This window comes from Dendrobium catenatum, unplaced genomic scaffold (assembly GCF_001605985.2).
Source record: "Dendrobium catenatum unplaced genomic scaffold, ASM160598v2 fragScaff_scaffold_456, whole genome shotgun sequence".
NCBI classification, from domain to species: domain Eukaryota; kingdom Viridiplantae; phylum Streptophyta; class Magnoliopsida; order Asparagales; family Orchidaceae; genus Dendrobium; species Dendrobium catenatum.
In genome coordinates, this window is record NW_021318918.1 from 899,931 (window position 1) to 912,378 (window position 12,448).

General features: G+C 32.2%; 1 protein-coding gene across 2 annotated transcripts; it reads left to right on the forward strand.

Moving 5' to 3' along the window:
* Positions 1-1,014: 1,014 nt before the first annotated feature.
* LOC110116101 lies at positions 1,015-11,266 on the forward strand. Of its 2 annotated transcripts, none has more exons than XM_028694332.1 (5): positions 1,015-1,067; positions 1,150-1,334; positions 7,945-8,277; positions 8,513-8,836; positions 10,959-11,265. In XM_028694332.1, the coding sequence occupies exons 2-5, from the start codon at positions 1,158-1,160 to the stop codon at positions 11,235-11,237; spliced, it is 1,113 nt and encodes a 370-aa protein (XP_028550165.1). In that variant the 5' UTR covers positions 1,015-1,067; positions 1,150-1,157; the 3' UTR covers positions 11,238-11,265. The 2 variants fall into 2 exon arrangements, with proteins under 2 accessions (XP_028550165.1, XP_028550164.1); XM_028694331.1 differs by having other exon boundaries at positions 1,021-1,063; positions 10,959-11,266.
* Positions 11,267-12,448: the final 1,182 nt, after the last annotated feature.

Consider the following 12,448-nt stretch of genomic DNA (forward strand, 5'->3'; position numbering starts at 1 on the left):
TGCCGTACACATGCAATTCAATACAATAGTCTTACTGAACAAGTACGATCACTGGCTATCAATAATCCATAATGTTGTTGTAGATATCCATAGTGCTGTTGTAGAAATCCATATGTTGGTTCAATAAGAGTCGGCACTCTGTGCCCGTCGGCATATCAATCTCCTTATGACTCCCAATCATTATATCAATGATCAATAGTTTAAAGGAAAGCCCGTCGGCCCACCATCCTGTACAGGTCAAGTCAATCTCCAACCAACAGTTCAACCAGGTTTCACTTGTCTTTCAGTATCAATAATCAAATAATCACATTCGTATGCATATCAATTCAAATCATCAATTTCGGAAAATCAGAAATCGTACGAAAATTCAGCGGCATAACGGCAGTATACGGAATTTACACAAAAATTCCTAAAATCACAATTTTACCAAATTACCACAGAACGTTCACAACAATATTATAAGACTTCTATTCTACTGAAGCGATTTGCAATTTTTCCCATAAAAAATCCTGATCATACATTTATAAAGTAAAATCAATCTCTACCGTTCAATTTAGACCCTTCGTATTCATTATATTTCGGTTCTAATGCGTGAATGGATTAAATTTCATTTAATGATGAGGCCTTTACGAAAAAAATAATAATTTAACACTTTTTCATTCAATTTTCCAAATCTGCCTCTTAATGATTAATTTAATCTTTTAATGGATATTATGTTAATGTCAGAATATTAATTGATTAGTAATCCATGCATTGCACATTAACAAAATTATCAATTTTCATCAAACACATTTTTAATTAGTATTTCTGAAGAATAATAAAGATTTATATGCTATTGATTATGTATGAATCATATGTAAATATACAAAAGTTTTTTTTTTGGAATAAAATATACAAAAGTTACATGTAATATTCATAAAGCATTCAATATCTTTTATATAGGATCTCATGAATTAATTTTAAAAAAATATATAAGAAAAAAAAATCCCCTTTCCGATTTCCACAACCAGAAGCGCTTTTATGCTTTTTGAGGGGAAACTCGCTTTTGTTCAATTTCGCCTAAGTCGGTAATCGAGATTCGAGGCGTCTGTTACTTAGGGGAGCTGCGCTCTTTAATATCCCATTAATGATGACAACCATGATTTGCAGATCTGAGGATGCTTCAAGCCCTAAATTCTACGTCTTCTTCTTCCTTCTCCAAGCTCTTCGCATCCCGTTCTACTCTTCTCTGCTTTTTTCAGCTGTCAATCTCTTCCAATTCGAAGAAGATGGAGGAACATCGAACTCCATCTGCGGTTCAGGCTAATCTAGACTCCCGCTCCGGCCGCAAATCGGTGAGTGCTTCTTTCCATATCTTTTTTTTTGAAGCATTCAATAAAAAATGAAGTTTTTATTTGTGAATGGACGCGGAAGAAGTGGATTTTTAAAACTAAGTTCATATTTGAATTCGTTTCACTTGTTAAATCTCATTTGGATTGTGAAGAGGGGTGGAATCAGGAAGAGTTCAGGATGGACAGTATATACATATATAAAATTATCATTTTTTGATTATTTTGACCATTTCAATATATTCAGTTGTCGAAATTTTAGGGGGTGTTTGGTATCGGATTTATACCGGGATTTTAAGCAGGATTTACGGTAAATCCAGCCAAACGCAAAAAACGTCGACGTAAATCCGGCAAATCCGTAAATCCCGGATTTGCGGATTTACGCCGTAAATCCGCTAAATCCTGGAATACCTGTTCGACTGAATGTTTACAATGGAAGAATTTAGTCAGTTTACTTCATATCCAATCTTAGTACTGAGTATGATCATTATTCATATTAAATCTTGTTTAAACCTTAATCAATCTAAGGGGGTGTTTGGTTCGATACTGCTTATTTGACAGTGTTGTCTAGATTATTACTGAATCACGAGACTGCTAGTCACACAAGGAAATCGCAGCTTTACAACAGCCGCTTCATCTCCGCTTCCTTTGTGTAACGGCCCTGAACACAACTATCTTCTTCCTTGATTCATGCTACCAAGATTTACTAAATCCGGATTTACAGGATTTAGTAAATCCTACTAAAATTTAATCCAATCCTATACCAAACACCCCCTTAAGATTTTTTTTAATTTCATATAGAAGATTATACATTTCATAATACTATTTTGCCTTCCCTCGCAAGAAAGGTTGGTCCAGGACCATGATGATCAAATTATTTTGTCTGTATAAACTGGAATACCTGTTCGACTGAATGTTTACAATGGAAGAATTTAGTCAGTTTACTTCATATCCAATCTTAGTACTGAGTATGATCATTATTCATATTAAATCTTGTTTAAACCTTAATCAATCTAAGGGGATGTTTGGTTCGATGCTGCTTATGTGACAGTGTTGTCTAGATTATTACTGAATCACGAGACTGCTAGGCACACAAGGAAATCGCAGCTTTACAACAAGCCGCTTCATCTCCGTTGCCTTTGTGCAACGGCTCTGACCACAACTATCTTCTTCCTTGATTCACGTTAAATAAAATAGTTACTGTTATCTTCTCAAATCATGTAGAAATGTAATCAGCTATGAATACAATGCTTAGTAATTTCTTCACTGCTCAACTTTCACTGTTCTCCTCTGTTTGGTCTCACTTACCTTCTGTCATCTCCTTAGCATTCTTTCATATATAGCGTTGTAATATATTTTATCAAATGTAGTGTGTTGGCTTAAAAAAAAAAGAAAAAAAATGTAGTGTGTTGGCTTGATGCTATTTTACTTAACAATGTAGTGTTATTTGAAAAATTGACGCCGATTTTAATTTTTCTATTTGTTGTCATTTATTTTAGCTGTTGTGTAGTCTAACTCTACAATGTTTGAAATGGTACAATTGGAACTTGAGGCTTTTTTTTTGTAAGGTGATACCTAATCTTAAGGCGTTTAGAGGTGTAAGCCTTGTAATTAAAACATTAAATTAATAAAAAATATGAAGCTCATACTAACATCAACGTAAGGTCATAACAAGACAAAGTAAGATCATAACAATGTCTCTCACTCCCAAATCAACATGAACAATTAGTCTAAGGCACTAAGCTACTATGATTATAATTTATGAATTCAAAAGTCATCCTACTCTCATCACTTAGTGAGTCTTCATTTGAATCATCATTATAGTGAATTGATTTCCTCCTCCATCCTCCATTGTGTCAATTTCCTCCCAATCTTCCTCTTCATTATTTATCCCAACCATCATCCTCTTTCATAATTAATAAAAATCAATTAGAATGTTAACTAAAATTTAAAATAATGATTATGTTGATGATTATAATTTCAATTACATATAGGTTTATTATAACATTTTCTATTATTTATTCTCCTTACTCCATCAAAAGAAATCAACATTGAGGATTTTCCCTTGCAATTGTTATGGTGTAACTTACTTGTCATTCTAAACATATTCATCATCTGATAACATGTGATTTCAAACTAATGGATCTTCATCATCCTCCAAAACAGTTTTTTTCTTCAAATATTTATCTTGTAATCTCGTATTGTGCATAGTATAAACTAATGTGTTCATCTTTAAGATAGGTAAATGATTTCTCCCATTTTTATGAATTTCGTTATACATACTTCAATTTTGCTCACACTCATTGATGAGCATGTAAGACCCAATACTTCGATTAGAAATCTTTGTAGTTCTTGAGTGCTATTTCCAAATTGAATTCATTACTCAACCCTTTTTTAAAACACAATTAAGATAGTATAGAAATTTTGTAAAACTTAACAAAAAAAATTTTAAAAAGTTCACAAGTAACATTTTTCTGCTATATATTTGGTTTGTTGTAATCTAAATAATTCTTCGTTATTTCTAATAGCTATAAGTTGATTATCAGCTTTTTCCCTTTCAGTTGAGTCATCAATTAATTTATCTTCACAGTGGTACAAACTAAAAACCAAATTTGATCTCTGGATTAGTTGGCTTATTCTCACTTCTTAATGTTAAGGATTCAAATTAGAGTCCATGAAGTGCAAATTTTGATGCAGTTGAAGCTCCCATTTCTCATCTATAATTTCTCAAAATTTCATGTAGTTGGATTTATCTCCTTCTAAATTCTGTGCTATCCATTCCTTTATATCTTCCATCATATTATAAATGAAACCCATAACAAGCTTTTTCTTTGTATAAATCATTCTTAAAATATGAACCAAGGGCTTAATTATTGTAATAGCATGCCATATGAACCAAAATCTATCACACAAAACAATCTTTATGACTTTCTTACCTTTAAGATTTTTAACACAAACACAATTTAACTATTGTGTGGAGAATATAGCCCCTCATTTAGCCCGTAGGTAATAGATGACGAGTATCTCTAGTCAATACCATAGCACCTTGCAAAGCTATTGATTTTAATCGACTTGAATGCAGACCAAAAATCAACTATGATTGTAAATGAACTTGCTAATCTTCTTGGCTTTAGTCAAGATGTTCTATGGTAAAGCAGCTCTCTAATTTTTTTAGGATTAAGTCAATACAATGTGCGGCATGTTGAGTTCAATACATATACTTTTTCTTCTTCATAACTTATTTCCAGTTGCCTTGTATTTACTAGCATTGTTAGTAACAACTTGGTTTTGTAAATTCTCTCCAATCTCCTCTATAACTCCATAAATAAGTTTGAAACTGTACTTTGAATCCTTTATCTAATCTAATGCTTCAATGACTTTAGGAAAATAGTGTTGTGGGATTTTTTATTAGAATGATGATCAAATTTCTATTTTTAATGTCAGACCAATGTACTTGTAACTCTAGTTTATCCCCAAGTTCTCTTAATCTTCACAATAAGTTTGTCAATGCTATTTTGTTCTTCATTTAAAATCCAAGTCTTAAGCTCATACTTGGATGGAGGTTTAATGACTTAACTATATGAACATACAGGTCGAATCATGTGACATATGGTGAGGAAGTTATCATATTATGTGGAATTTCATTTTTATTCAATGTCCATATGAACCCACTTGTGAGCATCTCTTGCATGTTGTGGAAACATTTGATTGGGTACCCTCCTACCATCATTCTTGTCATCTTCCATATTCATTATATATTCAATCTTGGTTCCCTTGCATCTTTATTGGATATTTGTGGCAAGGAAGAAGAAACATATTTACCACTAGACCGACTACCATTATAACCTCTGCTATCAACTATATCATCAAACTATCATTGTGTCAAATACTGACATAGTCGCTTTGTTCTTATAAGCATAAATCTCAACTTTTATGTATTAAGGCAATTTAACACATTATGCATCATTTTTATGAGAATAAGAAAATGTTCTTTCATTTTAGTTACACCATCTTTAACCACTTTATTACAATATTTGCTCTTTAAATAGATGTATATCTTTTCACTTACTCAAATTTGCACTTGCGTGCTATACTTCTATTTTGGATCTTTTCTATTTTCCAATAAGCTTTCTTATAACCTATAACCATTTTTGAAAACCCTAAACTAAAAATTTTCATTCAAAAAAATATAACAAAATGCAAAGGTTCAAAAATAAGAAAATCATAAACAAAAGAAAGTAAATAAGTTTAAGAAAGAAAATATAATATATATATATAAACTTAGTAATTGGCAAGAAGAAGAGAGGTGGTGTAGCAACATGACTGGCAAAGCAACGACTCGTTGGTTGGGAGGGTTAGGTGAGAACTTTCGTGGCGAGAACTTTCATGGCGGGTTATTGGGCAGAGAGGCAAGAGGTTTATTTAGCTGTAGATGGAGTGAAATAATAAAATAAGGCTTTGTGAATTTTTCTTTTGTATAAATTAACTTATATAAATCACCAAAAGCACCTCTAATTTATTGCTCAAAGGTTTGCCTCAGCCTTGTAGAGGCATATGCCTTATCAAAACCTACGTGATGCATACATCTTATATAAGCCTTATCAGGACCTACATGAGGCATACATCTTATGATAAGTTAAGCGTGTAGATGCACCTCTTATTGTTCAACTTTAAACATGAAATTCTAAATAACATCTATAAATCATCAAAACGAGATGTGATTATTATTTATGAAATTATTATTAGAAGATATCAACAAATCAATATTATTTGCTAATAACATGGTATTACTTAACATATGTAAGAAAACGAAACAACCCTTAAGCAAGCATCAAAATAACTAATTCATTGATAACTTCTTAGGTAATATTTTCATTGGGCGATTTCTTGTGTATCATCAAAATTTTGATTATTTACAAAACTAACATCTAACGACTATCATTTGTAATTTGGCGAAAAAATTTTGAAAGAACATAATATATATATATATATATATATATATATATATTGCCTTCATTAAATTTTCAATGAGTTGAACTTGGCTTATGCAAATACATATGGTAGTACTTTTTGGGTTGAGTGGTAGTTTTTTGTTAAAAGTCAAAATTTGGGTGGCATATGCATAATTTTTACTATTTTTAATTATATTCAAGTAGGCCATATTCTGATGCAAGTTCAACATATGATAAATTAAGCAATGTTATAGATTTTTAAATGAAGATTCACTTAGTTATTTGTTATTTGTTGAAATTTTAAGTCAAGTATAGTGCTTGAACAAGGACATCATCTTGTGGACTATTTGGATCAAGATAGTTGGTGGAAAAATTCTCACTTGCAAGGAAGATACAATAGGAAAGAAGATCAGAGAATTAGATGGATTTCTGAGATCCATTTATGTTCATGATTGCACAAAAAGATAAATATCCACTAATTCAATCACATTACATTACATAATGTACTGTTTTCACACCCACAATATTTCCGCTATGTGTTGCTAACTTTTCTTCTCTCTTATGAACGTCTCCTTCTCTCTTGATTTTAGGTAAAACAAAAACTCAATATGATTTCAAAGCTTCATTAATATGAAATAAAAAAAAGCTGATGAAATAAAAAAAATATCATATATAACAATGTCATTATTATTTTATAAATTCTTGATACTTTATTATTTCCAAACCATATGCCTTTCCTATTAAACCACCTCTCTAGAACTTATAGTTGATCCAACGTCCTTCAAAATCACCTGGTTATTGGTCGTCAAATGCTGGCAAAACTTGAGATAGAGACTAGTGAAATTGTAAAATTATAGGCGATAATAAATGTTGTATGGTACAATCCAAATGCACCATACACTATTGTTAGATCATATTGTGCAATTGTGGTAAGGAAAAAAAAATTCTAGAGCATGTTTTTTATCACTTTTTTTTTTCATTGTTTAGTTTATACCGTATTTTCTAATTATTTTATTTGTTTTTTTTAACAAATCAAATTATTTTTAAAAGCACTAAAAATAAGTTTTAAATGTTTTTAAAAATATCTAGAACTGCTGGCCACCAAAACCATCATCGTTGTCCTCCATCACTAGCCACCTCCACACTACCGGCCACCATCATATGCCTCATGCCAGCAAGGTGAGGCGGGTTTTAGCCAAGATGCGTCATAAGCCTCATAAAAAAGGCTTGAGGCGTTTTTCACTGGAATTGCGTGGAGGGCGGCCTTTAGGCGAGCCTCATATTACATAATTTTAAACAATGACCTGTTATGTAACAATTTTAGCTATTACCTATGATGTTTAATGGAGAGTGTTTTCACCTCGTCATATATATTTTTATATGGGATCATTTCTTTCAGGAAAAAGTTCAATAAGGAAGTAGGTTGTCGGATTTTGAAATGATATAAGAAAATATTCTAAAAATATTTTTTACATATATTTGTCCCACGATAGTTGGGGCATTTCAAATTATTGAATTGCTTTTTGTTTTTTCCCTAAAGGTTTATCTGTTCTTTCATATTTTATTTTTTCCAGATGTTCATGCTTGTTCTGTAATGCTCAGTTTGACAGTACTTTTATGTTATAATGTAAATCTCATGTTGTCAGTGCTTATTGAATGTATAGGCTTCTCTTTCCAAATCGTCACTGAACACCAAGGTTGGGCAATCATCATCTCTGAGTCCCATCCAGAGATGTAGATCTCCACAATCAGTTGAAAGTCAACGAATGCAAAGTTCTCCTAAAAGGGCTATTGGCGCCAGTCCCGAAAAACATCCTGGAAGTGAATCTGAAGGTCCTTTTGACATCTGTATACCTGCAAATAAAGGGGGGGTGAAATTAAAAAAATCTTTTCTTGAATCAAACAGAGAGAAAAGAAAGAAACTTGAATCTCCTGCGGGGCAACATTTAAGACCAGGAATGGTTTTGCTGAAGAAATTTTTAGACCACATGGATCAGGTTAATGCTGTTCCTTTGTTCACTATATTAAAGTTTATATTGTATGTTGTGTTTAGTAGCATCAAAGATATAAATTAGACAAGGTTCATCCATAGAATGCTTAACAACTAGGTGTTTTGGATACTGCTGAAATAACGTTATTGTATTTGAAAATGGTGGCAAGTTTTTAGGACACTAAAACATTATTGCTTGTTACGATTTACTATTCTGCTGCTCCTTGATTCCCAAATTTCAGGTAAAAATTGTGAAGAAATGCCGTGAGCTGGGTATTGGTTCTGGTGGTTTTTATAGGCCGGGATACAGGGATGGGGCAAAGTTGCATCTGCAAATGATGTGCCTTGGCAAGGACTGGAGTCCTGAATCACGATCTTATGATAAATCTCGTTCTTTTGATGGTGCTGTGCCGCCCGAAATCCCAGAAGAATTCAGAAAACTTGTGGATCGAGCACTAAATGATTCTCATGAATATACAAAAAATGTGGAAGAAATTCCAAATATGTCACCAGATATCTGTATAGTCAATTTCTACAGCAATAGTGGCAGACTTGGTCTACATCAGGTACGATTGTTCGGTTTTCTTGGTTGAATCAAATTTGCGTGTGTGCATATAATTATCTCGTGGGATCTTAATGTATAATTTGATTTTATAGATTAACTTGGGACAATTTTAAATGTTGTAGTTTATTAATACACAACGGTATTCTGTTAACTTTTTCCTTACTCCTTCAAAAACTTGTACATAAAGAAATTAGTTGACTGGTAGATCCGCTAACTAGAGCAAATATGTAGTTAGAGTTTTGAATTATGCATGCAACAACAACATCAAGCTTTTGTCCCACTACATGAGGTCGAGTACATTAATCCTTTTTCGCCATTGTGTCATATTAAAAGTCAATTTATCATTTAAATCTAAAGATAGATCATTTCTAATATTTTCTAACCAAGTCTTTTTAGGTCTACCTCTACCTTTCTTAGCATAAGTCAAATCTAGTACCTCAACTTTCCTAACCAGGTCATCGGAAGGCCTCCGTTTAATGTGACCAAATCATCTAAGGGGACTCTCTCTAATCTTATCTTCCACTGGAGCTACTCCAACCTTTTCACGTATATGCTCATTTCGTATCCTATCTCTAAGGGTAAAGACACTCATCCACCTAAACATCCTCATCTCTACAACACTTAACTTAGTATTATGCTTCTCTTTTAATGGCTAACATTCGGCACTATAAAGCATTGCATTTCTCACCACCATCTTATAGAATTTCCCCTTAAGTGTGAGGGGGACTTTTTTATTGCACAACAAGGCCGATGCATTCTTCCACTTCAACCATCCAACTTGAATTCTGCTGATAATATCCCCATCTATTTCACCATCAGTCTGAACAATAGATCAAAGATATTTAAAACATGTTCTCTTATTAATGACTTGATCGCCCAAAGTCATAATCTCCTCACTAGGTCTATTGCTATTAAAATTACACTCCATATACTCAGTTTTAGATCTACTCAAGAGAAAACCTTTAGACTCTAAAGTTGACCTCCATAATTCAAGTTTACCTTCAACTCTCTCTCTAGTCTTATCAACAAGAAGAATATCATCAACAAAAAGCATACACCAAGGTACATCCTCTTGCAAATGTCCAGTGAGAACAGCCATGACTAAAGAAAAAAGATATAAGCTTAAGTTTGATCCTTGATGTAATCCAATCGAAATAGGAAAATACTTGGTCAAACCACCTTGTGTTTGAACACAAGTAATAGCTCCTGCGCATGATATGATAAAATGTAATTAGGCATTTGAAAATGTGCAATGAAGGTTAAATCTTCTTCAAGTGATCACGTATTTGGGGTTTTATTTTTATTTATTTGTTTTTGGCTATTTTTGATTTAAATGAAAATAGACCTGTTGTGTAGTGTAAGGTAGTTTGGAGAAAAGCTCATTGATGTACTGGTTGATGTAGGGGTTTCACCGCAGAAATTGAGGTGAAAATTTTAATTGATTCCTTCTACAAAAACATCATTGATGCTTTTGACCACTACGAAATATAGGGTAGGTGAAAATGGGGCTGACAATGTCAGTTTTAGGATTCTTTTAAGTAAGAAGAGCCAATTGCCAAAGTGCATGTTTGAGTCTTAGGGGTTTTATTGCAAGCAATATATCCAGGTGTTTAGCAATTCTTTATGGAGAATGGGAACTTTTTGTTATGTTTGAAAGCTAGGAAAATGAGTGGTAATAATACCAAAGGAGGTTGACAATCTGAAAACAAGTGCTGGTGATTGATAATAAAGGCGCCAATTGTTTTTTATGTCATTTGCATCATTTCACTTACTCTTCATGCAAATTTAAGCCAACAGAGTGTAGAAATTTACCTGAAACTATTTTTTTTTTATAAAAGGAATTAAGGCTGAATGAAGGGGTTCAAGGAATTATTAGCATATTATGCGTACGCATATTAACATCATGCACACAAATATTTGTTTTTCTGATTTTAAGTCATCCATTTTCTTATTATGTTATCTATTGTTCTAATTTTTCATTTATTCAGTGGTTGCCTTACCAATTAGAATTATATTATTCAGAAAAACATGCATAGGCACTCCTTACTTTGAATATCCTTTATACGCATTTTCATATATGTAATTAATTTATTTTAATATTTTCTTTCTTTTTTAACGTACAGGACAGAGATGAGAGTGAGGAGAGCCTTAAAAAAGGATTACCTGTTGTTTCTTTCTCTATTGGTGACTCTGCAGAGTTCCTCTACTCTGATGCAAGGGATGTGGATATGCCGGAGAAAGTAATGCTTGAATCTGGTGATGTGCTAATATTCGGTGGCCATTCAAGACATATTTTTCATGGTGTTCCAGGCATTAAACCCAATACAGGGCCTGAGATCCTCGTTGACGAAAGAACAAAACTACGCCCAGGTCGCCTAAATCTTACTTTCAGGAAGTACTAAAGTTTCATTTGGAACGACTTTTTTATTGCTTCTTAAAATAGCTTTCTAATTTAAACATGAAAATTTTTATACTAGAAAGCTGCTTTAAGAAGCAGTAAGAAAACCGTTCCAAACAAAGCCTAAGAGAGGAAAAAAACTTGCTTTTTGATTGAATTGGATCTTAAAATCATTAAATTTGCTTTGAGATCAATGCAAGACAAAGTTGTTTATATAATAACAATCTCACAGCAAATTTAGTCATTTCAAAATCCATTTCCATATCTATTCTGTCATGAGGTATGGCTTTATTCCCCTGTAGTTAGTTTGTCCTGCCTTCTCTCACTTTTTCTTTTAAGATTTTCTTTCATTGTTCAGAATGATTTATATTATATTGTTTGGACAGCATTAGGCTTTTGCATTATTAATGGAAGCTTTTTGTTATCTATTCTCTACTTTCATTATGTCATAGCTACAAAGGGTTATCTGTCATCAACTGCGAGCAGCAAGCAAATGTTGCATTCTTAAGCTGTTCTCTAACTCATTATGTATAGTCTCTATAGAAAAATAATAAGGGAAGAAGTAGGGGTGATATAGGTTTTGTTTGCGACGGTTATTTTACTGTTTTGTAAAGTTATTTTAGTACAAAAATCTTAAAAAAGCGGTCTGAAGTTAGCGCAGTTGAAGGGTTTGCATGATGTAGCTGTAGTTTTTTATTAAGGTAATTGTGAAAATATTGTGAAAAAAATAAATATTTTAAAAGTTATTGCGGGTATTATAATATATCTTTTTTAAAAATTTGAAAAACAAATTTTTTAAAATTTCTATATTGGTTGTAAAAATTAGCTTCTTTATCTCAAACATTTTGTAAAAAGAACAAGAAAGTTATAGCCAAATAGAAATATGATTGCTATCTGAAAATGAAAGTAGTCAGAAACTATCCTAAACCGGCTTTAAATTAGTATGCATATCATTTTTCTATGAATATATGGTATGTGTAATTTTTTATTTTTTAATTTCATCCTCGCATAGTAAATTATTGTATGTGTAATATATGATGGAATGTTTGGAGATTTTGTTTAATTTTTCAAAATGTCATTACAAGAAAATTATAAATAAATCCTTATTCTTCATATAGAAGAGGTTGGAGCTTGCATTAACTTGAAAGTTGAGAAAATTCAATTGTCGGATAATTCAATTTGTATATCTAATACATAAATATATATATATATATA